This window comes from Rutidosis leptorrhynchoides, chromosome 4, assembly GCF_046630445.1.
Source record: "Rutidosis leptorrhynchoides isolate AG116_Rl617_1_P2 chromosome 4, CSIRO_AGI_Rlap_v1, whole genome shotgun sequence".
In the NCBI taxonomy this organism is placed as follows: Eukaryota; Viridiplantae; Streptophyta; class Magnoliopsida; order Asterales; family Asteraceae; genus Rutidosis; species Rutidosis leptorrhynchoides.
Genome location: NC_092336.1, coordinates 506,352,979 through 506,376,281, shown reverse-complemented (window position 1 = coordinate 506,376,281; position 23,303 = coordinate 506,352,979). Strand labels below are relative to the sequence as shown.

General features: G+C 36.4%; 1 protein-coding gene across 2 annotated transcripts; it reads right to left on the bottom strand.

The window, feature by feature from the left end:
- Positions 1-286: 286 nt before the first annotated feature.
- LOC139839564 (BEACH domain-containing protein C2-like) lies at positions 287-17,181 on the bottom strand. Of its 2 annotated transcripts, none has more exons than XM_071829657.1 (30): positions 15,498-17,181; positions 14,312-15,096; positions 12,954-13,616; positions 12,368-12,502; positions 11,940-12,044; positions 11,613-11,726; positions 11,234-11,310; positions 10,983-11,064; positions 10,278-10,580; positions 9,108-9,730; positions 8,935-9,019; positions 8,300-8,521; positions 7,329-7,838; positions 7,111-7,254; positions 6,137-6,583; positions 5,638-5,756; positions 5,467-5,536; positions 5,290-5,373; positions 5,126-5,182; positions 4,951-5,019; positions 4,784-4,870; positions 4,578-4,694; positions 4,198-4,347; positions 3,966-4,050; positions 3,772-3,892; positions 3,326-3,422; positions 2,906-3,019; positions 2,453-2,825; positions 1,628-2,358; positions 287-1,192 (listed from the first exon to the last, which is right to left on the bottom strand). In XM_071829657.1, the coding sequence occupies exons 1-30, from the start codon at positions 17,068-17,070 to the stop codon at positions 1,052-1,054; spliced, it is 8,283 nt and encodes a 2,760-aa protein (XP_071685758.1). In that variant the 5' UTR covers positions 17,071-17,181; the 3' UTR covers positions 287-1,051. The 2 variants fall into 2 exon arrangements, with proteins under 2 accessions (XP_071685758.1, XP_071685759.1); XM_071829658.1 differs by having other exon boundaries at positions 8,300-8,497.
- Positions 17,182-23,303: the final 6,122 nt, after the last annotated feature.

The window sequence follows — 23,303 nt, the reverse complement described above, 5'->3', positions numbered from 1 at the left end:
ATATTATATTATTAGATAATATAAGTGTCAACATTCTACCTGAATGGCAGCTTTAATCAACTAGAAATACTAGTTTACAACAAACGATCAACATTGTTTTGCCCTTTTTGCATATGAATCAAGAAGCTCAATCTATATTGATTTTTCGAGAAGCTCGTTAACACGAGCATTTTAGTTATCGGCTTCCACATTTCTCATTGTGGACCTTTACCAACAAGTAAACCAAAATATTACTTGCAAGTTCGCAACAACAATCGCATACAAAAAGGCTAAATGATTAGACTGACAGATCTTCTATATTTGTATTTGATAGGATCAACAATATGAAACAACTTGGAACTCAAATTCGTCTTGAATACCAACGACACTAACCTTGTTCATTTCTAACACATAACAGTACAACATGTAGTATTACACCATAATAAATCAGCGCTAAAATGTACAAGCCTAAGGGCCACTTCATGGTGGCTTCAAATTTACATGGTCAAAGTCAAAATTGAATGTTTTGCATAACAGCTCTCTAGTGTTCATCTAATACATTGCAATTGATTGATATGTACTGGGCCGAGGGAAATATATCACGCGATGACACCAGTCTGAAGTTCAAAATCCAAGTATCTTAACTCAAGAAACAAGCCAACTCTCTCTTTTGGTCAACTCTTGCAATTAGCATAAATTAGCATATGATCCACACCATATATAATCCAAAATCATATACGGAACAAGAACAACATATAGAGGTCAATGGTCAACATTATAATACCAAAGTTTTGATCATGTTTAAACTGGCAAAATACCATTTACCTCTAACTTGGGCGAAGTGGGTAAGAAAATTTATCGCTATTCGAAAAATGCTATTCATCGTCACTTGAAACACTTGCAAAGCTCCTCCTTGATCGACGTTTTCCCCATGGCAACCCTATAATTCCGCTTCCTTTCTCTTCTGACCACCGTCGTGAACTTCACTTTAAAGATATTTACGCATCTTCGTGAACTTTGTCAGAACACCGTCTTTATGTTTACTAAAAAAGGAAATTAGTGTATCCTTACACTAATTTCGTGAACTTACAGTAGGATCTGTGTAGACTATGAGTTGTTTGTCAGAAGTTGAGACCAAGAGATTAGTGTCGTCCTTGTTCGTGGTCATTGCCGTTATATCTTGTCCTTCTTCAAGTCTCATTGTGTGAAATATCTGTCAAACAATGAATTACAGATTACACCAATTTTAGAAGACCGAGAGTTGTATAGTTCTACTATGTTTATATTTTTTATTCTTGAAATACTTATTAAGATTTTATAATGAACTTTGCTATTGGCATGATACGAAATCAACTAAATCATATTTACATTTCTATATAAGAAATTATTATAGTTTTAGGTGGTCATTTCGACCCGTCTACTTATAAATAGACCATTTTATAAACTGGCGTATCTATAAGGGGCAAAATTCGGCAATGTATAAGTAGCTACAAAGTAGAGGAGCCAAATAGGTTGAATGGTCCAATTTTACTGTTTCTAACGCTATGAAACACCACTTTTTTTTATCCAAACCTGCTTTGGCCTGTTACAAGACCCACCCATTTTGCCACCTCTAAGAGAACATCAAGAATTAACTTGCTAATCATACCTTAAGAGTATGTAGATCAAGGAGACAAACGGAAGGAGATTGAACATCCAATCTCTTAATTTCACCAACTCCATCTTCTCCATAATTTTTTCGCAAATATGAGTTTAATCCAACCAAAAAACTCCGCCCATCGAAAGAAATCTCCATGCAACTAATGTTACAAGAAAAAGGAAGATGCACCTGGGAAATTAAGATCCCGTTAAGAGTATAACTCGAGAGAGCATGCATTGAATCATTCCACGTCAGCACAACCCCGTTTTTTGTAAGCCTAACTATATCAGCCTTTACACCATGAAACCTTCTGAGCAATCGACCTTTATTCACCGAATGAACCAAAACGTCTGAAATATAAGAACACGAAGCAACAGCACCAAGATCTGAATCCACACAACAATCGACAATTTCACCAAGATGGCCACGTATAACCTGTACGGGACCCTCAATACGCCTTCTTTTAGTTTTATCAATGAAACAACTTGCAGCTGTTGTTGCACTAACTGAAGTTGGTGTGACTGTGCCAGTGGGTGGTTCAGACGTGTTGCCTGACATGAACCTTGGTGACTGGTGTATTCTCCAAACCAAAACTGTTGTGTCTCGGGACCCACTCACGAGGTACTTGCTATCCAGTGACAAAGATAAACAAGTCACGGGTGCACAATGCCCTCGTGCTATTTCTAATGTTTTTGCTCCATCAGGTAATACCAATCTTATACTGTTGTCCACATGTCCACCTAGTTGGATATCCAAAGATCAAAATGAGTTTTATACTTAACATAAAAGGTGGTAACTTTGACCCAAATATGGGTCAAACACTACAATTTTTACCTGTGATAACTTCGTTATTATATGTTATGGAAACAATGGAAGAGTTCCTAATCGCTAAAGCCGTGTAGGCATGAGCCTGAGGATATCTCCATTCCTCTGAACCGGACCCACTTTTTCCTTTGAAATAACGCATGAAACCTCCACCACTACCTGACTTTATTCTATTTTTTCCTGGTTGAAACATGAAAGGCGTTCCATGTCCATCAGGTGTATTTGGGTGCCATTTATGTAATGCAATGTTTGCTGATGGCGCATTAGTATCAACAATTACAACAGCATCTGAAGTTGCATGAATGGCAGATGCCGGTAGATTGCAGCGTTTAGGAGATGGAACATGATATTGTTTGACTTCTTTGGGGTTCCGAAATATGGTCTAGCGTTACGTAATTATGTTAGACTTAAGTAGAGATAATAATAATACTAACTTTTATGTAATATTAGGAAGAGAATTACCTGCATATGGAGAACATCCCGAAGTGGCATCTTCTTTATATGTGGGATTGCTAAAAGACGTGACGGGGTTTGACCAAAGTAAGCAACTTGATCTTGTACAGCACATCGCTGGACCTTATATTTTAAAGTTATTTTTAAGATTAAGAACAAATAAATTATAATAGCAAACCTAAGTACATAATATAATAGTCCATGCATCGGGTTATAATTGCAACATTTTATCCATCACATAGTTCAACTGAAATGTTGGACTTTTAAACACAGTTGTTAAATGAGATTTGATTATGGAAAATAAATCTGTTTTTTGTAATGATGCAAATGGGCAAGAAAATAATGTTCAGATCAAGATTTTGCTAGAAGTGGAAAGATTGGCATATTTAAGGGATATGAGAGCAGTAAATGATGAATAAAAGGACTTACTGGATCCTGAATTTTGTCTATATCAACAGCCCCATCATACGTGACGTAAAAGAATACATTGTTTGCTGAAATAGCTTCTTTCCCTTGTTGCTTGTACCTAAACAGATCCATTTACATACGAGTGGGTCAATTCGAGTTCAAAAAAATAGATAAAAAGGGGAACAGATCAAATGTCACCTGTAGTGTACTTTTAAATTTTTAATGCATACTGTTATAGATAGTGAAGTACAGTTGTCTTTTATCAGTTATAAGTAACATTCTGTAGCACAAACAACCTCCTACTTCATTTTATTTTAATGTGGAATAATTCTTGATACACTAATTGTCAAAATGAAAAAATAAGTGTTTCAGGTCAGCGCAACCTGACCCGTAGCAAATTACCCATTTTAACCGCCTGCTCAACCGACCCATTTTACCACCTGCAGAATTCATGAAACAAAACTCACCCAAATATCAGATCAATCCACTCATGCAAATGTGCGGAGACATGTTCACTCTCGAGAGCCATTTGATGTTTATGCATGAAATCAACAGGGTTATTAGCCCAAGGAGGAAGCCTAACAGAATCTGAAAAACGATGGTTTCCAAAATGAAACCAAGAAGAGAAACATGGATTGGAAATATTATTTAAAATCGATACCTAATTTATCTCCATGTGGCGTGGTACCAAAATCAACTGAATTCTCATTTGTTAAAATCTCCGGAAGGTAAAACATTTCAGGGACCTTTGACATAACACAAAGCAAGGAAACAGACAAAAAATAGAGTATGTTGGTATACATGTATTATTATAACCATATAATCTCAACTAAGACCCTAAAATTATACAGAAACGATTTTTTCATAACATATAAAATATTATAATTTTATACCAGTTCCTTCACGTCGCTCGTGTTCTCCAAAACTCTATCCCAAGTAGCACCAATATCTGAAAACATTCTGTCTGCATGTTCAAACTTGCCGCCTTGTAGTCGAATTGAAAGGGTAGTAAACGGTTCAACTCGCATTAGATAATACAACACCTGTAATAATTAATAATTAAACCAAGCGGTCAAAATCTTGTTAAACAATACATAACCCTCTAAAAGAACATTTTATTGCACAAAATTCTTGAATGTGAAATAGTTAATATTTAAATCAAATATAGCTAATATATGTTTTCAGAGTATATCTGGCTATGTATAAGAGACACTGAAAAAAAAAGTCAAGAACCATTACAAAATGGAAGCATATAAATGATGAGAAAACCTACTGTCCCGGCAGTTGAGTAATGTGAATCGTAATGGTACTTGGGTATGATGGGATTGTTACAGCTTCTGAATTTTTCCTGGAACTTTTTCAACCGATCCTCATTTAAAGATCCAACAGGCTGCAAAATGGGTCAAATGGGTTCGTTAAAAACTCATTGGTTTTAATCCATTCCCGAACCCGTAAGAAGTACAGAAAATTTGGCGTGACCTTTGAAAGATCCCGATAAGATGATGGATTGGCAAGATCCAAATGAGTTGATTTGTAATCTGAAAGAACCCATGGGAAAACTGGATACTGCAGTGAAATGAGAAGTGATTAGCTTAAGCTAAACACTTGTAATCTGAAACACATTTCATAAATATTGAGATATACACCTGGGTGATGTCGTTATAACTACGCCCAGCCAACGTGTTAAGCTGCATTAAATATTCAAAGTTGCTGATCTGCGACGGAGATTTTATTAGCATTTTTATTACTATAAAGAAGCGATGAAGTATAGTTAAACTCAGAATGAAACATTAACATGATTTATTTCATTATGATTGATACCTCCCAACGTGACCAACGTTCCATGAGTTGAGTCCGTTTGAGAAGTTGTTCAGGTCTCTAAGACAAATACAATAAAACCACTGTCACATGACTATTGATGGGACAAAGAAAAAAATATGCTAAAAGTATTCTAGCAAACATAAATGTCAAAAATAAAATAAAACCTGAGTCGCCAAATAAATATTGCTCAAATGTGGAGGACGTGAGTGAATAATAGCTCTGTAGGCATTCATTCTTGCCTCAGCATTCTAGACAAACTCAACAAAACAACAGACTTTTAAGGTGTTTGTAATTTAAGTTTTAGCACGATATATGTGCATGAGAAAAATAACGAAAAATACCCCAAAATCGAAGAAAAAATTCGATCGGTCAAGCATAAATAATTCCAGAGCACTTCTTCGTAAGAGATACCTATAACGACAATAACTGTGAGGTTAGTTATATAACATGTTTCTAAGCTATAAGCCAATATCTAACCTAAATTTGGAACTATGCAGTTTCATTTATCTGACCTTCTGTTGTGTACTTGATGAAGAGAAGCTATCAACCAGCTTCGATCTTTATCGTCTACATTACCTTCGACTTTCTTCTCAGATTTATCAACAAGAAAGTTAATTCTCCTAGTAGTAATCTGGGAAACATATAATGAAGTTTAGGATCACTTTAATAATTGAAAATACCAAGTACAATAAAAAAATTATCTTATTTTTTGTAGTATTGTTAATCAACAGTAACATTTTAATTTTAGAAATCCTAAATTTAACATGCATTAGTCTTAAATAAAATAAAAAATGTGTACCAAACATATGAAATCTCTACAAGATTAGTATATCAATGAAACAACTATTTGTAGTCATATCTGACCTGAAAAATGTTCAAATAAATCTTAATTTTGTATATAAGGATATGTGTTCCAGATAATCAAACCAGCCCGGTTGCATATCAACCAATACCAATCTATTAACTTCTTTTTCTCTCCTAATTTACGTGTATCATAAACTCAAAGGTTACCTGAAATGTTCCATGTCGAACTTTTAGTGGTCGAACCATCGATGCTGGAAGCTCAATTATAACTATTTCATAAAGTCCACTGGGACCCGCTGCTGAAGGACTTTGTGTAAGATCTTGGAAATTTACAAGTTGTGATTCACTAGAATCCGTTGGCACCTGCAGATTCTGTTTGGCAGTTTCTGACGGTTTCGTATGAATATCTTCGTACAACCACATCTCATCAGTGTAAATTTCCATGTTAACAACTGTATCTTGTTCATTATTTTCAGTTTCTAGTTGTTTTGAGAGAGCTTCTAGAGCCAACGTCGCCTTTTGGTTATCATGTTCAAGTTCTATAGGATCTTTGCAGATTGCAGAAACATTGAAATGATCAGTTCCCTTAAAATCCCTCCTTAAAAATCTATGCATCCTTGAAGAACTTTCCATATAGTCCAATTTCCAGAAAACCTATGCATTAACATTTTACATCTATAACATATTCAAAACCTTTAATTTTGGTTATTAATTTTGTTTTAGGTAAGACCTATTGCAAGAAAAGTTCGATCCGTGTCAAGATTTTTTGAGTCAATTTTCTCTCTACAAATGTTGATGTGGTATACATTATGTATCTAGAGGTGAAAATTTGGACCCATATACTTATGAACGGGTCAATTTGGGTTCAACGGAAACCATTTATTGGGTTCATAATAGCTTTAACTTCATTTTTAATGCAGGAAACCCTTTAAATCTATTTTTTAAAAATTTAAATTGTTCATACAAACATTATAATTTGGTAATTGAACTTGACACTAGAAATTGGTTAGAAATTTTTTATGAAATTGAAGGAAAATTTGCTTGCCGTCAGCCTGACGTGACTCGTTTCAGCCCTATCTTGACCCATTATCCAACCCACCCATTTTACCACCTCTAGATCCACCTGAATTGGATGAGAATTGTATCGCAAATAATTAAAAATGAAAAGGGCAGTAGCCTACTCTTTTAGGATCACAAAGATTTGTACTCAATGGTCCAAAAAGACTGTCAGTCTCAATTAGGTAATGGATGAGTTTGCGCCAGGCACGTATACCGGTACTTAGACGACGTCGAGCAACAATATCAACTCGAGCAAGTCTATCAACCTGAAAAATGTAAATATAAAATCATGCACTTATATCTCAAAATCAAAATATAAAAAATTTAGCCACGAACGGACCTCAGATCGTTGCATGTTTGTGGCAAAAGAAAAACTTCCATCAAGAAGAGCAACAAATTTATAAGATAATGCATTAAAATCTTTTCCGTAAACCGATTTTGTATCAACCGATTGCAAACATTCCATCCACGCAGTTCCCATTGCTTCCGAAACATTACATCTCATTATACGTTCCATATCACTTTTACCTCGCCTTTGTCCAGATGTAGCCATAGCCACTGAACTCATCCCTCGAGAATCAGAAAAGGTATGAGATTTACCAAATTTTTCATTAGATAATGTTCCGTAAGCTTCTAAGGGTTCTTGAAAGCTTGTGTGTGTTTGAAGTTTAGCTGAATTTCTTTCGTATAAGGTGAAAGATTTGAGCTTTTGATGAACGTTTATTGGAGCAGGTGTAGGAAATGTGTTTTCACTGCAACAAGTTCCGGCAGCCATCGTGTTTAATGCCCATGAAGCAGGTGGAGATGCAAAAGCAGCCGCCCAACCGGGAGTGATCATAGATAGTGCACTCTAGTCACACCAATTTGACACATACGATACATTAGCAAAACTTATCCTTTCTGAAGATTTTATGATATAAATGGGTATGGGTCAAAATAAATACACGGTAACTTTTTTTACACTCAAAATGGGTCACGTTCAGTTGTAAAGAATTTTTTTTTGTCCATTTTCAAAATTATTTTGAAAGTGAATAATGTGTAAACTATAATTACACATGCAAACCGGCGGTTCGGTGTTCTTGGGTTGCTAAGGTTAACTTATTTGTACGGGTCAGAAGCCGAACGGCCAACATTTTTCTGTTTTCTGTATGTAACTACTATTTTACTAAATAGTTTATTGTCAAAAAAGTAAAATAATATATTCCATATGATAAGATTTAGGAGTTCTGTAAGCATTTAGATACATACTAAGCGACTTTTGAAGGGTGTAACCTGTTTCATTTAATAGCTAGTGATAAGAGTTAGTTCAACCTCTATAGGAGTTGCATCAGCATCTAGTGCTGGGTCATCTACAGCAAGAGGATTATTTGGACCATCTGGGGGAAGAAGTTCATAAATTTTGGCCAAAAGAGGGCGCCATCTTCGAATGACAGCCACTAGTGGAGGCACAATAGCTTCGAGATACTGTTTCCTTAGAGGGAGTCTGTCTCGGCTAACCGCATGCCACACCTGCAAATGCATTGTAGCAGATGACTAGACAAAAATTCCAAATTAGGCGACTGAAATCGTTGACTTCGAGAGTACATGTAATATTATTACAAGTAAAGAGTTCAATCAAATGATCATATGTGTTATAACAAGAGGTACAAAAAAAGAAAGTGTGTTGGGTAAATAGTTTAGAGTTAGAATCTGTAAATTTTGACACGGTAAGATGGGTTGACCAAAAAGACTTTCTATGTAATATTTATATGTACATTTATCATTACATAAATTAAGTTTACTGCATTAATAGTAATCTAACTGTTTGAAAAGAAAAAAAAAAAAAAGATATAGCCTTTATGCATTTAAAGCACACTTTGGGCGTAACCAGGATTGACCGATATATGAGAAATGGTTTGAAATTGCCACCTTTAGTTTTAATAGACGCTAGTCTTTCATTAACAAACCTCAGAATATAGAATACAGGATGCAACCAACACTCTCTGTCTCTTGGACTCAGAAACGGGAACTTGCAAGATGGGCGAAAGTACACTGTTCGTTATAAATGAAGAGTTAGTTGCACCTACTTTTATTAGTATCCATTCTCTTAACAAAAGTCAACAATATTTTAGAGACATACCTCCATAATAGTGCTGAACCAATCTGCTTCATGAATGTTCGAGGACTACTTTCTAACGATGACGGAGCACTTTCGTCTTCTCTTTTTAAACTTTCAGACAACCTATCACCAACATTCTTCATAATTATTCCATTTTCACCGTTACCCTGATTTTCCCTTAACGAAAGTAGTATTATACGAAGCATGCATAAAAATGGCTGGTCGTTATCCAACAACTTATAAAGAGTTGTCATACGACCCGTCCCTGTACCCGAATCGCCACTCATACCAAGCCCATCGACGAGCCTAGGTTCATCTAATAATAAAGCTTGTAGCAAGTTTACACATTTCCTTACTAATACAACTTCGACCCAATTACCATTTGAATCCTTTTCTAAACATGATTTCCATGAGTCCCAGCCACTGCCACCGCCACCAAAGTCAACTGTTTTTGAAGGTTGACCGACACCGTACCACAATCGGCTTCTGTATTTCCAACCCTCGGCTAAATCTATCATACAACTTCCGTATGACACAAAAGCACAAGAAACGTTGTCATAAGGTTCAGCTCCTGCTGCAGCTGCAAGACGTTCTTCTATTGTCGATGCACGATTACCTCTACTGTCAACCATTGAAGCAAAATCCTGATAAGAATAGTAACACGAAATTTAGTCAATAACTAGTCAATTTCGAGTCTTTTGTGCATGTCAAAATGGGTCGGGTTGAGCGTTATTGAGGTGGCCCTTCCAACTAGGAGGTTGATGGTTCGAGTCCTGCTTAGGACAATTTGTATATATATTTCGTGGTTAATTTGTATAGTGGTGTGTGTGAGTTTGCCTTTCAAAAAAAGTTAACTTTTTTCAGAAAATCAACAATTTGGGTTCGTTACCTAATAGTATGAAACTGATTTTCCAGAACAGATCAAAGTGATTTCATAAAACATACAAACACCTCTGAGTACGATTCAAAAATATCATATAATTAAACTAGCAATCAAATTATTTGATATAAACCAACTTATAAGTATGCATTTGGTTTCCATTTTAGTCAAAAAATTTATTCATCTGTTATGGATTCAACATAATCGAAGATCATCCGATTGTAAGGTTAAACAGGTCAAAACTGTGGTCTATACTCAAATGCAATGGGTTTATAACTATGTTAGCTCAACATAAACAACGTAAAACGTACTTCAAAAGGAAGTGCAGCGCCCGTAGACGATTCCTCTCCCTTCTTAGGCTTTGAGTTTGCAGAGGGACTCGAAACTGCAGCTTGAACAGCAGAAAACGGAGAAGTTGAACCAGTGTCAAAATGGGCAGAGCAAAATAGTTTGCTCTGCAGGCGTAAATGATCTTCAACAAGCATTAATATAACAACTGCATTCTCCATTAAAGCCACAGAATACTGGGCAGCATTATCTTTTTCTGACTTAGAGACGTCAGGTGGTAATCCATACAAAGCCACACCAGGAGAGGCTGCAGCAATAACTTGGATCTATGCCCAAAAAGGAGAGTCAGTGTCAAAATGGGTGGGGCGGGCAGTTTGGATGAAAGGGCTGTAACAATTTATTGAGACAGATCATTTTTTATAATCTGTGTGTCATGTTAGGTTGACCTGCAAACACTTGCCCACTTTCGATTATGTTATCAAGAAGTAATGCGCTAATTATGATTACAAAAATAGTTATTACTCTGGATGATTTTCAATTTGTTTCACATATCCCTATCTTAGATTAAAATAGTATTTGACCCATCTGAGATTAGAAATTGCCCAAATTGACCCGTTTAAATGTAAATTATTTCGAATAGCCGCCATTAAGGATCTCTCACAATGTTTTTAAAGCAAGAAAGAAGCGGGAATACGAAGAAAACTGAAGAATATATCAAGAAAGTTCACCTGAACTCGTAGCTCTCTAGCGATGAAGTCCAACATATCACCTAAAAGCCTTCTCTTAAAGACGGGCATACATTTCTTGCGTCTAAAAAACCAAAGACAATAAAACAAAACCATTGGCAACAGATTGGTCAATAAATTGAATAAATCTTTTTTGTAGGATATTTTTTATTGCGTTATATAAACTACATTGGATTGTACTCCAATATTCTTTATCATATTGAATAACGGTGAGTCTCTAGAGCATAGTATACCTGGCTCGTTGCTCCCCTGTGCTAGATCCCCCTACGGTTGAAAGCCATTCTGCACAATGAAGTGTAGCTTCAATATCCTGTCAAGGCGAATTATGACCAAACAATATAAACAAACCGATAATGGTTGAAATTTTGAGTCACGTAAGTTTCAAAGATATAATAATAGAAGTAAACAAAACATGTTGCTTTAAAATCAATAACTACTTCACAATATTTCATCAATAACTTGCATGTTTAAAACTAACATATAAGGACAAGAATACATTGTAGTATAGAAGTAACTATAAAATGTCATCAATATTCCCACCATCCTAGTTCTAGAAAACTAAAAACACATGTAAAAAATTAATAATAAAAAAATTAGAAGACGCAATACAACCTTCCATCCATCCTTTTCACGCATTGAGTGCTCTAACATGATAATGAGGAAATTGTGTATAAGGTCTTCAACTTCATTAATGCTTGAAGAAGCCGAAGAACTTGTTACACCCATCTGTAGGAACATGTAGTACATTTAAATAATGTTACAGAATCCCTCCGTCAATGCGTATAAGCAAAGGACAATAAACTTTAAGAAATAAACAAAAAACCAATAAACTTTAGGAAATAAACAAAAAAAAAAGGCAATAACCTTTAAGAAATAAACAAAAAAGCAATAAACTTTAAGAAATAAAAGATGCTTAGTTTATGATAATTATATACAAACCTCATGAGTAGATATAAGAATTTCCAAGAGCCATTCAGGCCATTCCTCCATCATGGTGAGACTGTTTCTGTTTTCTGAATGACTGCAAGCCAAAATCAAAAGATCCTGAAATCAAAAGAAATAGATATACAAAAAGTGAATATAAAATTCCATAGACAAATGTAGAAACCCGAAATTTTAAATAAGAATAAATTTATAAAAAAATTTCAGTAATCCAAATTGGCTGCTTACTGTTTACATCAAGAACCTTTAAACAATATACATTTTATGATTTGTAAATATAAGGTATTCCATGCATGCATGTTTTTATGGTTTATGACCATCACTATTAACCTTTACATTAAGAAATAAAATAAAATCTACATCACGTTAAGTAGATATATATAACTTCGTGCAAACAGAACTTAGATGTATGTAAAAAGGAGCACCTGTAATGCTCGAATTTGAAAATTCTTTGTTGAATATGGGAGTGAACGCAAAAGAATCAACAAGAGTTCTAAATGCTGAAAGCGATGTTGCGGATTATAAAAGTTCAGTTCCTCATCCCTTGCTGCTTCATTCAACTGAAAAGGAACAAAAGATAGATCGTATTGATAACAAGCAAAGGCTATTAAAGTAAACAACATTGGTAAATTATTGGTAGAATGTCCATTTCGACCCATTTACTTATGTAGGGTTAAATAAGGTTATGTTTTATCTTGAGTGGATGATATACGGATAAACTTATTCAAAAAAATATGATTCAAGGAAATCAGTCAAATGGAAAAAGTTGTACCATTAAAACATAAAATTTCCTAACCAGTACTCAAAATAAATATAACTGGAATAGTATAACATTAGATTATACTTGAATCACAAGTTACATTTCAAACTAGATATAGAATAAATAACTAAAAGACTTTTGGGATCACTTGACCAGCACAAAAATTACTAATTTTGGACAGAACCCGTGTGGAACTGTCACCTGAACCACCCATATTTCAACCTCTAATAGTTAAGCACTATTTGACATACCGAGGCACTTAACAAAGCTGTGTAGACGCTCCCGGTCATAAGCCTATTTGGTGCGGCTTGCAGAGTCTTTTGCAGAGCAAAATGTAGAAGTGACACTTTATCGTCCAACATAGCACCCGCACCTTCAAGCGAACCATTAAGATTTCCTGCAAGATCTTGTGAAGCATGAGAACCGAACTTTAAATGGCCCGAAGAAATTAAAGCCCCAAAAAGTCCAATTATCGCCACAACAATTCCATCACTTTTATCAATATTATACAAATTATTTCTTGCATTTTCAGCACTGATTGAGAAACTTATGCCCCCCAAATTTTTTATAAATAGACTCTCAGAAGCTGACATTTGGCTTCCTACACTGGAGGCCATTCCACCAAGGACACTATTTCGATTATATGAAAATTCACTTCCGTATAAAGATCCAGTATCATCGGTGTTGTAATTTTCCGGAAATCCAATACAACTTTCGGCTTTAGATCCCGAGACTGAATAGATATCATTATCGTTGTCTGGTACATCATGATCTCCGGCTTTTGCTTCCCGTTGCAATAAGACTAGAAGTGTTTCAATACCACCACATGATATGAACGCCTCCGCAAAAGTCGTGGCTCTAGACTTATTTGGCTGTACCACCAGCCTGTATATCAAGTGCAGTGCCCTTGCAACCTGAATTAGTAGTTTAATAAACACTAAATTCAAAGAAAAGCAATGCGAAAGGTATGCAACATATAACTTGAGGTGGGAAAATGGGTCAGACGATACAAATGGGACAAAACAAGTTTACATGATTGGCCCAATTCAAAACTTACTACCTTCTTCCCAATTTATATGATTACTAGAGAACAATTAAAAAAAAAACGCAATGATTACATTAATGGTTTTGAAGGTTTTCCATGTCCGGGTTACCCGGTGGCGTGTAATTCAACCCCATACTCTACTGTACGCAACCCATCATGAATACTCCCTGGTTATTTCCAACCCTTCCCTGGCCACCCAAAGATTCGAACTTGACACCTCTTACAAAGATGTCAGGGCCCAACCACTGAGCTACCTTGAAATGGTTAATAAAAGTTCATATCTTGGAATGCTTAATAAACACAATGCTTACATTGTTAGCCAATAAAATTTCATATATACCCACTTAACCTTATTCTAATTGGCTAAGACAAAGTGGACAATTATTTTGGGACGGACTAAACAGGAAATATGGGCACATAAAGAAAGTTGGTTGATACCTATTTTCCATATAAAACTAGCGTGTCGGATATGATTACATTATTTAGATCGTTTGAATAAAATGAAAGCTAACTTATCATAAATATTCTCATTTTACCCGTTAGAGTTAAACAGGTGGGCGTTACCTGATTTGGTTGTGGACAATCAACCAAGAATCCAAGCAAACATCTAATATGTTCGACAGCCATTGGAGGAGGAGCTGCCAACAAAAGAAGTTCAATAACCACTAAAAGCTCATCAACCAAAGCATTCACTTCACCAATGTGCCGGGGTCCACCGTTAATCGAAATTTTATTCATCGAATCTTTTTCATGAAAAGTGTTGTAGCATCTCCTACATCCATCAAGAAGTGTCTGTACCGCTTTCACATCATGCATTACAGATGACTCGACGAAAACCATATCCGCTAAAGATGATAAAAGCTTCTTCTGTATGCCGTAGCTACATAAACTCCAAATTTTCAAATCGAGCAACAGTGTACTAAAAAGATGTCTTTTTAACGTAGCGTTGTTTTTCTGAGATTGGCATAAACTTACAACTGCTGCAACAATTTCTTCATCAGCGACTTTATGTTTGGTAGCATCAAGAAACGATAGAGTTTTTAAAAGATATGTTAGAATTTTTGATAAAATCTCGGGACCACGTATACGGCATAATTCATTGCTGTTTCCGAGGTGTTGAATTGCTACTGATATGATCCTAAATATTGGAGCAGCAAGAGTTGTTGAAGCTAAGCATGATTTAAGATTGCCTTTTTCTGGTTCTAGTGTATCATTATTAATTTTACTTACTACAAATGGAAGTAAAGACATTGGGCCTCCGTACGCTAGGGCCCACAAAGCATCTGCGGGCCGCATTCTTGTGGTTACAGGTACATGACCCAGAACCTCTGCAGGTCTCTGTAGCAGTCCTGAAACGTAAATAAGTAATTTCATTAATTATATGTGCTTACAAATAAAGAGGTTGCAATTGAGATGCATTTGCTTATGAAAGGGTCGAATTGGGTCTTGTTTTATCTCAAATGGGTGAAATAAAAAATGTTAAGCTAGAAGTGATTGGTAAATGGGTCAAACAGATTGACATTCGCCCAAAGTCCATATTTGAAGCATCAAACGTCCAACAAATAGCACATTTAATTATACTTAAAAACCTTTAAGATTTGACAAAATAGTGTTATAGGGTCCCCGAATCCGTCCATTTCAACCCTATTTAGAGAACACGTTTTCAGCCCAAAAACAATTTGACGTGTTATCTAACTTGCCCATTTTGCCACCTATATAACAGTGAGAGAATGAGCTATATGTACCAAACCTGAAGGGCCAGAAGGGGAAGCATCTGGACAATGACGTCCGTTTAGTAAACTAGGATGATATATAACGTAAAGGTATCGTGAAATATCTGCATCCAAATGCGCGCTTTCCTCTTCGATATTTGCCACATGGGCGTTAGTCGATAACCACATCAACCCGGCTGCATTACCAAATGAAGGAAGTGAATCAGCACCTCTGGAAGCCAACCTCCTCATCATCTCAGGCCCAATTGGTTCTTTAAATACATAAATCGGGCCCATTTCGGCGAACAATGGGCATCTTCGTGAATTTTGATGCAAACTTTCCATTTTTGGTGGTGGATTAGTTCCAATGCAGAAAAACGAAAGTGGTTTGGTGATTCGAGGGAGGTCAAAAGGACGGGTTTCATGTAACACACCATCGATATATAAACTTAATTCGCCATTTGAAGTGTGTTCAAGTCCAATAAAATACCACGATTGTGACTTGAAAGCGTACGTAAAATAAACCAAACCTTTTCTCATTTTTCCACTCCCGGTTTCAACCACCAAAAAGTGACCATGAAAATATGCCTCGATACCGTAATAATCTGATGATATAAAGCTAAAAAGCCGAGGCATTTTCGCTGTTCGATCATCATCTATACGTGATTTCAATTCAGCATCTTCGGGTATGTTTGCAGCATTAATCGCTGTATGTAAAGTGTCGACAAATGACTCAACAAAAATCCAAGTGGAAAACGCATAGCCGTTAAGAAATGGCCAACGGCCCTCTCCGGGTCCCAGCAAGCCTGAACTTTGACCGTCAAACTCAAACGAAGATTGTGGGCCCCGTGAATCTTTCCCACTCAACGCCTTTTCTAAAGAAGTCATTAACCGAGGAGCCCATGAAGTTTTAATCATTATTTTTACCAACCGAAACCACGTATGCAGATCAGTTACACTAACCGAGTGTCCCGCTAAATACTGAAGACATGAACATAATGGAGCCCCGTTCCATTTCATTTGCTTTGTTGAACCGACATTGTCAACAAATATCTTCTCAGCTGTTTGCAAAAGAACCCTAATTAAACCAGCTGAACAGCACATGGCTCTGTTTCTTGTACATGATCGTAGTATGGTTCGTAACCCACGAACCAATCGTGTCCTAGGAGACATGAACCCAACACTATCGGTTAACCATGGAAGCCATGGAAGAAGTTCAACTGATATTATAGCAGCGTTTGAGTTTTTCATAACAGTAGGCAAATTATTAGATTCATCATCATCATCTTCAAAAGATTCAACTCCTCCCATTGTTGTAAGAAGTGTATCAACTAACAAATCTGCAACACTATCTGCATCGACTCCATCTTTAAAATCCACTTTACCACTCACCATACTCTTCATAGTTTCTATACTTTCGAGCTGACCCATAATTGCAGAATCCACTAGATGCAAAATTTCTGTTTTTATATCTTCTAAGATATGATTATTATTGTGATTAGCGTGAAGATTATTGTGAGCATGAAGTCCATATGAGTCATCATCTTTATTATCTCGCTTTAGTAAGTTATCCAACTCTATGTCCCTATCTAAACATGCCTGCTCGAACATAGCATCTACATCGTTAGTCCCGATATTCACATTGTTAAGGTTAATTGTGTTAACACGTCCTGCATCGGATGTTTCGACTGGTTCACCGCCAATCACTTCTTTTTCATCATCCATGATGTTGCTCTGACTAGAGTTATGCTAAAAAAATCTTTATTCTTAATCACCTGAGAGATATCATTTTATGAAAAATGGTCACTCCAAAACGGACAATCATAGACCACAATCAACCAAGCCAAACACAATATTAGAGGTGCTAAACGAGCGATTTGAAAGTGATTATGTGATGCTGAATAATCTGAATCAAATAATCAGTTGTAACAAAACACGGAGTTGAGTGTTTGTTGAGTTTTGTTTAATTGACCTCTAAATTATCAAATAATTCCAAGCAAAAGTAGGTTAAACTTACATTAAACTTGAATGGAGTTTAAATGAAACTTACATGAGCAATATATCAAAATTGAAACAAACATATTCACAGTAATACGAATATAATAAATAAAAACACAAACAGAGAGATTAGCTACCACTCACACTACACACATTGTAATAGAAACTAAAAAATTTGACCTAAAACTTAATTCCCAAACACAAACCCTAATTGTAAGCAATATCATCATAAATATACAAATGTACTCTCTAATCATTATGCAATATAATATAATTCCGTATCATGAACAAGCATAGAATCAAGGTTTTTGACGAATTTCCATATTAATAGTCAAGGAAAATCATAAATTTAAATTTTATGTAACAATAACAGCAATAATTCACCTGGTCGCCGTATCTTGAAATCTATAACAACTGGATCTTGCTGTTTTGTAGCATGGATCCATATACACGAAATGTTGATGATGAATCCGAAAGAAGGATGAACGATTTTGTGAAACGATGATGATTTGATGATGATGCTCATGTCACCGATTTTTTAGCGCCTAAAACGTCAAAATTCTAATCTCCAACGGTTTGTCGTTAAAAACGACACGTAGGAAAAAAATCGTCAACTCTCCAAACTAGGGATGGCAATGGATCGGATATGGATGGGGATGTCGTATCCATATCCATATCCATTTAGTTTTTGTTCATTCATGTCCATATCCATTTAGTTTTAGGTCATCCATCCATATCCATATCCAATGAATTTAGCGGGTTAATGGATATCCGATGGATGTTAAAAAAATGTTACAATATTTTCTAATATTCGATTAAAATAAAAACGTAGTAAGTAAAAGTAAATATAACATGACATAATTCAAATCTATCCATAGGAATGTGTCATCCGTGTTGAAGATATAACAAAAAGTTTTATTTTTACTATTAAACATAGATTATGAAAAATTAGATATGAAATTTGTAAATTTATTTTATTAGATATACATGTTTTATTGTAATATATTATAGTTATTTCATTATGAGTTGAAAGAAAAATGTAAATTTCACGATAAATAAACTTGTAATAGTAAATATGTACGCATATATCTATATTTATATATTTGTATATGTATTTCGGGTGGTAATGAATATATCCATGGATGAAACTTTTCATCCATATCCATATCCGTTAAGGTTCATCCATATCCGTATCCATATCCATTTAGGTTCATCCATATCCATCACGAAGCGGGTGGATCGGGTGGATATCCATCGGATCGGGTGGTTATTGTCATCCCTACTCCAAACGCATGTTCAAATTTTTGCCTTTACATTATTAAAAAAAAAAATGTGGTGAGGAAGGAAGTCGGAGAAAAAGGTTAAATCTTTAGATTTAAGATTTCTTTTTTTTTTTTTTTTTTTTAACAAAACCAGTTTATAACTCGCATTTTTTGCAAAACTTAAACACAAGTTAACTCTAGTAGTGTATTATTAATGCTTTGATAATCATTATTTATAAAAGAAAAAATTACTTGGGTGGTCAATGTGTTCTATCCAAATTTCACGCAAAATCGCTATGATTTTTTTTTTTACTTTGATGGTCACTATGATTTACCAATGTTACGTAAGTGGTCCTTGATGCTAACTGACATTAAAAAGTCCATTAAGTGAGTAATTTCGTGGTCCATGACGCTAACATACGTTAATCATTTTAGTTGCATTTCGGTTTCGCATTCCGATTTTAGCGTTTCATTTTTCGGGAGGTTTAGCCTTTCGGTACCGCGTTCCGGTTTCGGGTTCAAGTTTCACATTTCGATTTTCGCGTTTTGATTTCGCATTTCAGTTTCGTGTTTCGATTATCTGTAACGACCCCAAAACGTAACACGAGAAAACACACGTTTCTTTTTTTTATATAAATAAAGGCCTGGCCACGGTTTAAAGTATAAGGCACGGCGCGGCCAGACATGGCGCGGCGCGGCCCAAAACTGAAACGGATGATCAGCACAAGGCAATCCTCTATTCCCAAAATCCACTAGGAGGCGCGGCGCGGCCATACTTGCCGCGGCGCGGCTTATAACCTGACCTGATGCTGACTTCAAGTTAAATTAAAATCCCCACTTTAAACAATACAAGTTTTATTAAATACGCTAAGTCATATCAACACATTAAACATTTTATCGCAACCCTTGGTACACAAATGACCCATTACGCAAATACGGGTTAATACTCAATAACCCAACCCGATACCAAGAGCATCATCCCGGGGACTACCAAAACCCCAATCAACGTTCAAATATCCAAAAGCTACCCCATTGAGCCCAAGCGCTCATACGCATCTAGCCTACCAACTAGCTAGCTTCACAATCACAATACCTATAAAAAGGTAAACAACGAGAGGGGAAAGCATAAAGTTTAGTGAATGCAATAATTATACATATACATATATAATCTACTTATTTGCATACACTTACACAATTACCGCATACGAGCTAGCAACTCAACAACCATGCAATCACAATGCTAAATTAAATATCCGCAATTCACAATAAGCTAGCATCGCTAATAGAATATATTTCACAATTTAATATGCTGATACAAAACTCACACAACCATGGTTAACCATAAGTACAAGGGAACGGAACTCGCGAAAGAGCATTCGTGTTCACAACATCCATTGGTGTACATACGCATTGTAACACCAACCCCCATGAGTGGTATCGAACTAACGAACTTAAACCCACCCGTCACGCCCAATGTGGTATCGAACTCACGAATTTAAAACTCACATCACACGCCAACCCACGGGACATATGAGGTATCGAACTCACGAACTTAAACCCTCATCGCATGCCAAACACGATGTGCTATCGAACTCACGAACTTTAACCCACAACGCATCCCACACAAGTAAATACATTATATACATACACGTATAATTATTCCACTCACCTTGGAATGTCAGCACATGTAGCGACCCCGAAAAATCGTCAAATGACGGCGTCATCTACGTATGGTCCCATTTCATGGTCGTAAGTCTTTATAACAAAGTTTGACCGAAAAATATGTCGCATTCATTTCATAAATAAGGATGTTTCAAAGTTTACAAAAGTAGTTTCCATAACAAGTACATAACAATGTTTAAAGTTTGTATGAAACACGTGCGACACAATTAAAAGTAGTCAAAAAGACGCTCCACGTGTGCAAGTATACACGACATCCAATGCAAGTATCAAAAAGTATGAGCGGAAGCATATATCACCTAAGTTCAAGGACCTGAGAAAAACATAGAGAATCTGTCAACGAAAACGTTGGTGAAATCATAGGTTTAAATAAGTAAGTGAGTAAAAGTAAGTTGAACCACAAGATTTGCAACATCGATAAAGTCATAGTACATTCTAAAAGTTAATATTCACGAGCACTCAATTATCAAAGCTTAACATTCCGTCCGTTGAACCCCGTAATAATAGTGTTAGAACATACACTGTTTCCCGAAAATATATTTCACCCGTAGACGGTAGCGAACCGTCCGAAGTGAGGGTTTGTCAAACCCATATGGCCATATAACATAAGTTCTCGCTTACACCATCTGATGTAACTAATGATAATCGAATTGAGGATTTGTGTTCAAACTCGTATGTAGAATGTTTGTTTTCCCTGTACTTGTGTTCACGTAGTTTAAAAGAACGTTTATGTTTTCTCATCCCAAAAGTAAGTTCAAAAAGAGTAAAAGTGGGACTATGATCTCACCTTGTATGCACGAACCAAAAAGTACTTCGACAAGTAACGTGTGCAAAGAACAATGCTAGTCTTGACCTAAACAAATAGGTTGTATCAATAACGATAGTCACGAAGGGTCAAAGATGTTCAATTAGTCCTATGGCTCGTTACGACTCGATTATATTAACATGTGAATCAACTAGTCAAGTTTCATGCAAGTTACAAGTAAATAATCATGTTAGAAAGGTTGCATAAGTATTTGGTTAAGTTTGACAAAAAGTCAAACTTGGTCGGGTCAAAGTCAACGGAGAAGTCAACATGTTCGGGTCGGGTCTCGGACAAATTTTCTATGCTAGTTATTCATATATAAGCATGTCATCTTTCAATATGAACTAGTTACATCAAAATATCAAAAACGAGCATACAAATCACATAAACAAACTAGACTCGAGCCATAGACACTAATAAACAACCTTATAACTTAAAAATCTCAAGAACACAAGAATTAGTGATTTTAGAAAGTTACCCAAAATTGATGAAGTTGGTATCAAATCGAAGAGGATGAAGAGAGGATCACGAATATGTATTTTGTTTTATTGCTAGCTCCTTATTCCGGATTTAGATGATGAATTTGTGTTTGAATGTTGAGAGGATTTGAAAGTAGTAAAAAGAGGAAGAGGAGGTGAAATGAATGGATGAAAAGGGGTTGACTCTTTGACCTAGTCAAATGTTTCAACCTTTGGCAAGTTTGGTCCCTCAACTTTAAACCGGGTGCGGGAATTACCTAAACGAGATAATTCAACGCATATTAACGGGATGTGTTATAAACATATAACGGAACTTAAATAGTTAAACGGAAAAGTAAACGGAAAAAGGCAGAATGTTACATTACCTACACCTTAAAAGAAATTTCGTCCCGAAATTTAGGTAGGCGTAGTAGTCGTTGTTTCTTCCTCGGAATCTGACGTTTCCGGGACCGGGAATAGATGAGGGTGTTTCTTTCGCATTTGATCTTCTCTTTCCCAAGTAAACTCGGGTCCCCTTTTGGCGTTCCAACGGACCTTAACAATCGGGATCCGGCTTTGTTTTAATTCCTTCTCGACGTAGTCCACAATTTCAACCGGTTCCTCCACAAAATGGAGTTTGTCATTAATAGTAAGTTCCTCGAGAGGGACGACGATATCGGGCTCGGCGAGACACTTCTTCAAGTTAGATACATGAAAAGTAGGATGGACGGAGCTTAGTTGAGGCGGAAGGTTTAAACGATAAGCAACGGTTCCAATACGCTCTAAGATTTCGAAAGGACCAACGTACCGCGGATTTAGTTTCCCACGTTTCCCAAAACGGATGACACCTTTCCAAGGTGCGACTTTTAACATGACGCGGTCACCGACTTGAAATTCGAGGTCCTTGCGTCTTTTGTCGGTATAGCATTTTTGACGACTCCGGGCCGTCCGAAGCCTATCTCGGATTTGAAGAATCTTTTCGGTTGTTTCGTGAATGAGTTCGGGCCCGGAAATTTGCACGTCACCCACTTCGGCCCAACAAAGAGGAGAGCGACATTTTCGACCATATAACGCTTCAAAAGGTGCGGCCTTAATACTCGCGTGATAACTATTATTGTAAGAGAATTCGGCGAGAGGTAAGTGATTGTCCCAAGCTTTTCCAAAATCAACAACGCAGGCTCGTAACATATCCTCTAAGGTTTGTATTGTACGTTCACTTTGCCCATCGGTTTGGGGATGATATGCGGTGCTCATGTCCAAACGCGTTCCCAACGCTTCTTGTAACGTACGCCAAAATCTAGAAACGAAACGGCCATCTCGGTCGGAGATAATCGATAACGGTACTCCGTGTCGGGCTACAATCTCTTTAATGTAAAGTCGTGCAAGTTTCTCCATTTTGTCGGTTTCTTTCATGGCGAGAAAGTGCGCGGATTTGGTGAGACGGTCAACAATGACCCAAATTGTATCATAACCGCCCGACGTTTTCGGTAGTTTGGTGATAAAATCCATCGTGATCCTTTCCCACTTCCATTGCGGGATCTCGGGTTGTTGAAGTAACCCGGACGGTCTTTGGTGTTCGGCTTTGACTTTAGCGCAAGTCAAACAGTTGGCGACGTATCTAGCAACCTCCTTTTTGATGTT

What these genes read in the sequence shown, in the direction of transcription:
- LOC139839564 (XM_071829657.1), bottom strand. Translation starts at nt 17,070, where the DNA reads ATGTTCGAGCAGGCATGTTTAGATAGGGACATAGAGTTGGATAACTTA. An exon ending in CATCAAGTACACAACAGAAG is followed by an intron (nt 5,537 to 5,637) that starts GTCAGATAAATG and finishes TTGTCGTTATAG; the next exon opens with GTATCTCTTACGAAGAAGTG. An exon ending in TTGATCTACATACTCTTAAG is followed by an intron (nt 1,193 to 1,627) that starts GTATGATTAGCA and finishes ATTGTTTGACAG; the next exon opens with ATATTTCACACAATGAGACT.